General features: G+C 38.5%; 1 protein-coding gene across 1 annotated transcript; it reads left to right on the top strand.

Moving 5' to 3' along the window:
- Window positions 1-2155: 2155 nt before the first annotated feature.
- On the top strand, window positions 2156-4556 carry LOC104168224 (microsomal glutathione S-transferase 1-like; the record flags this gene model as incomplete). The annotated part of the gene is given in 3 exon segments (XM_009708740.1): window positions 2156-2281; window positions 4379-4477; window positions 4479-4556. Coding segments are annotated over 3 exon segments (303 nt in total), but the record flags the coding sequence as incomplete, so codon positions are not given.
- Between the last annotated feature and the right edge of the window lie 322 nt (window positions 4557-4878).

Genomic DNA, 4878 nt, shown 5'->3' with positions numbered 1-4878 from the left:
GGCGGGACCTGCTTGTTTCGAAACTTGAGTTTGTAGCAGGGGACAAGGCCTCGCCGGGCGATTAACAGCAGCGTAAGGGTGCTTTGAGTGCACTTTGAAAAGTCGGGTTTTAACAAACAAACGTCAAAAGGCCGTCCCAGCGCAGATATTGCTGGTTACAGCTGCACAGGCAGCCAGCACTGGGACAAAGCCAGGCGTGACGGGAACCTTGGCGTAGTTGTGCTCCCGCCGAGGGCACTGTTGTCTTTACCCACCGGCTTTTAAAACCCTTTACATGGGATCTAGACTTACGCACTTAAGCAGGCCTGGGTTTTGCAATCGCACCACAGAGGGGTATTACATTACCTTTGCAGATCAGGCTGCTTGTAGTCTTACTGTGTGGATCCCTTTAAGCGCTGTGCTGTTTTAGTATGTGGGGTTTATTTTTGCATTTCTGCTGGTTGTTAAAACTGTGAATTCTTTGGTATACTTTTGGTATACTTTTCGTAGCGAAGGCAAGGCCTAGGCTTTATTGGCATTTGGAGAGGCCAACCATACAAGTAGGCAAAATGAATAAATGTGGTGTAGTTCCAGAGATGTTGGTGAACAATTTCTCATGACTTTGCATAGTTCTTGGACGTATTTTCAGCATAGCTTTAAAACCCAGTAGGGAAAAATGCTCTGATGCCATGTATTTACTTTATTTTTGTTGTGTGAAACTATATACTGTTTCTGCTGTGATACAGACTCAAAAATTGCAGCTTCTGTTTGTTGCTGGGAAAAATCTTTGCCAGATCGCTGAATATCATGAGAACTGCTATACCATAATGTGAGAGGAGGGAAAGTTATACTGAATTTCCCATAGTCCCTAGACTCAGTGGTTGACCCAGTGACCTAAGCACTGTTTTAGAAAGGATAAAAGAGGGAGCAGAATCCCACCACCAGAGCCAGAGAGGTCCAGGCAAGGCTCGCTTTGTTTCACTGAGCAAACAGCTGCTTACCTCCATCCTGCCCAGCTCCCCACCAAGGATGTGCCTTCAGAGCAAGAGTCTTCTACTGCTCTTGGCTTGTCTAGTTGCCCTTGCTTGGCTATAGCTGGCAGTGACTCCGTGCTGAAAGCAAGATGATAGATTGTTAGAGCTGTAATCAAGTTAATATTATTTTTAACTTTTTTATTACTATTGTTAAAATTATATCGTAGGAAATAATGAAGTTAACTATAACAAAAATGCATTTGTTTTAGTCTCGAGTAAAGCTAAGACGTACTAGTTTTATGAAATCGTACTCATCAAGTGCGTGATTGAAGCACTTGGTGAGGCAGAAGCCTTGTTCCATGCAGAGCACAAATTGAATGTGCAAGGGGACATGCTTTTCATTTTACGTGCATTCAGTCCTTATCACGTTCTTAACTTCATGGTGTTGATAAAAGGTAGCACCTCCATAGGGTTGTGGGTTTGGTATGGTCTCATTGGAAAGTGACTTCATTAGTTTAAACCTCCCATGATAAAAGCATAAATAGTTCTCTGATTTTTGTCATTACAACTTAATCTTTGCTTGTGAATCATGCTGAAAGCATTTTTTTAAGAACAAGGTCTCAAAGGAGAAAAATGCATGTTTAACTCAGTTTGATCACAGGTTATTGCTGGGTGGGAAGATATTGGTTAGTTTGAAAGCTGAAGTGCAATTATAATTGTGTGATTTTACCAAAAAAAAAAAAAGTAGGCAGTACTAATTTTCCTCTTTAAACACTACGGTATATATAGTATGTCCTCACATTCTTTCTGTTCTGGTAATCACTAATTCAAATGAATTGGTCTAAAATTGGTCTAACTCCTTATGTTATTTTGAAGGTGTACTGATTTTTGTGACTAAATTTTGGTTCTGCAATTACATTAAATATTTTGGTGGTTTATATTTTGACAGTTTAACAAGCAGGTTTAATGGAAGCAAAATATTAAATTATAATTTCTTATCTTTATTATAATATACCGTTATGAAAATAAACTGAGGAAAAATAAATATTTTTGAAAGTAAACTTTTCATAATGGCAAAATTGTGCTGTCATTGCAGTGATGCTAAAACAAGGCTATTCGGACAATCTTATCAGAACTTTGGATTGCTGTGATGTTAGCCTAAATTTAATGTTTTTTAAAGGTCGTCAGTGAGAAGTGGAAAAATGGCTAAACTGACCCAGTTAATTGACAATGAAGTCTTCCGGGCTTATGCTACTTATACAACTATTGTTCTTCTAAAAATGATGCTAATGAGTATTACAACAGCGTACTTCAGAATCACAAGAAAGGTAAGAAATTGAGAATACTGTCTATTAAAATAGATTGAAATTTGTATTGAAATACAGAGATATCACAGGTGTTTCTTTTCATTTCAGCTTTGAAATACTGGTACTGTTCTTTTTCTTCCTCTGCCCTCCTCTAATGATATTCTGAGTTTGGCGTGCTGGTGCTTTCGTCTCAAATGGACAACAGCTTTTACCTAATTATGAGATAATTATGAGACTGTATCTTACAGTTGCATTTGACTTACTGTACCCTTCTAAAACATTTCTATTATATTTAAATAAGAGTTTTTCATAATTGCGATTTCCATCGTCTTCTGCAGAAAACTGATGTCCAGGGTACTCAATTTATAAAGCAAAGTGTGATATGGAGCCATGTTACATGAATAACCAACTAGTAGGGTCAGAAGAGGGGGTGTGAAGTGGATTTTAATGCATCTGTAACCATTTCATCCAGTAGTTCTAAAGCTTTTCACCTTCTCTAATTGTTTTAGCCTTCCCATTGCAGGTAGGTCAAAAAAAAAAATTGAATTTTTTTCTAGAATGAGAGGCAGGCTGAAAATTTACATGGATTGGTGTGTAGGCTAGGTAAGTATATGAAAGATCCACTGAGGTTTACTAAATAACGCAGAAGCTGTATCTGGCTTAGGAGAGAGTGCTCGTGGGAAGCACTGTGTTGTGTTTACCCTTCTCTAGGCATCTGCTTATGGCCACTGTTGGAAACACTTGGTCCCGGGCTGAAAAAGCCCTGAGTTTGCCCCATATAGCTATTCTTGTGAGATCTGCTTTGCAAGATGGTCTATACTTCAAGGATTTTGTTGCAGTCCTTTAGCTGAAAAGCTGGTTTCTGTTCCTGCTGGTTGCAAGAGAACCCAGCTGAACTATTGTGTTGTTCATGAGGTCCTAATAGCACAGCGTTTGAGCTACTGCTGGTTTCTAATAGTTCTGTAGGTCTTTGGCACAGCTGAAGATTGAGTACAGTAGAGCACACAGCCTGTCCTGTGTGTTCAAAATAGGACTCAGGTGTCTATGTCATAACCTTACTTCCTTTTGCTCTTGCAGAAGGAAGCACGTCAGCTGTGCTGGTCCTATATTAGATCCAGTGGAGTCCTGTATTAATGCTCATACCATGTTATGATCCGTATGTATGCAGGTGACAGTAGGGCCTTCATTGATTTGGAGTACTTGATTTTCTTATGACAGACAGTAACATTACAAACAGACAAATTAGTAAAGTCATTTTTATTTCCTGTTTAATATAAAAAAGTCTTTTAAATGTTAAGAGAAAATGGAGGAAAGCAGTTAGTGGAGCAAGAGAAGGTACAATGTTGCTGATGCTGGTACTGTTAACATTTCTGCAGAATTTTGAGGCCAAGGATATTTCACAGAAAGGGATCAAGGCTGCCTCAGAAAGTGATCGTGTAGCTCTCCTAAAATCCAGAGGTTTTCTTGACTTACACCTGCATAGCCTGAATGGTCCACAGAATGCATGTGTTACTACATGTGTCAGCAAGGAGAGATGTACTAACTGAATTAAATGTTTTCAAGTAGTGTCTTAGAGTATTTGAAGGTAATAACAGGTCATATAAGTGGAAAAATTTGTACCTAAGAGGAAAGGAAGAAACTTATTTGGTCATAAATGCGGATGGGAATAAGTCTCTTGGATGCTATTGCTGTGTAGACTTCTGAAGAAGGAAGGGATCCAAAAGGGCTTTCAGATAATTTGTCAAGAATAGTGAGAAAGAGACTTAGGTGGTATGGACAGTAGTCCTACCTTCCAGGTCCCTATGTTCCTTCAGCTCACAAGCATTACTTCAGGCTGAGTATCAGTCATCTTCTGTGCTTGTTGATCTTACAAGAAGGCTTTATCTACATGCATAAAGTACATTACATTAATTTGGCAGCATGCAAGCTACACACAGGCTAGGCTCAAGAAAACAGTAATGCAGCAAACAATGTATTATTCCCCACGCATTTAACTTCAGGTAAGTTATGTAAGGTTATAGAGGCATTAGTAAAAAGAGTGACATTTACAGCAAGCTGCCTTAACTAGAAAAAACATTCTGGCTTCTAATGTCTCTTGTTTGTTTATGTTTGAAATAGGCATTTGTCAACCCAGAAGACACAGCGTCATTTGGAAAAGGCGAGAGTGCTAAAAAATACCTGCGAACCGATCCAGATGTTGAACGTGTACGCAGGTAATGCAGAGGAGTCTTTAAAAATTATTTTAAAGAGCAGAATAATATTAAATCAAGGAATTAATCTCACCCTATTCTCTTTGGCAAGCCTGTGTTTTGTGTTGCCTTATGTAGTTACCTAATACAATAATTTGTTTGAATGAACAAGTAGTTCCACATTCAAAGGGTCAGCATGCATACTAAAAATAATAAGTCATTGTCTGATTATAATAGCTAACTCTTCGATAGTATCCTGTATGCATGGGGGAAGTGGTGAGAAGATTGCAAAATATCACCGTAAGTTGATTTTAGTATGAAGCAGTGTCCTATAAGTGTAAATCAGCTTTCTGTATAATTTGAACACCAGTTGCAATAGTTGCATCTTTTCCTAAGTGTAAAGGAATCATAGAATCATAGAATCATAGA

Source organism: Cariama cristata, unplaced genomic scaffold (assembly GCF_000690535.1).
Source record: "Cariama cristata isolate BGI_N322 unplaced genomic scaffold, ASM69053v1 C11513774, whole genome shotgun sequence".
In the NCBI taxonomy this organism is placed as follows: domain Eukaryota; kingdom Metazoa; phylum Chordata; class Aves; order Cariamiformes; family Cariamidae; genus Cariama; species Cariama cristata.
The sequence above is the reverse complement of the archived record's forward strand: the minus strand, read 5'-3'. Positions and strand labels throughout refer to the sequence as shown.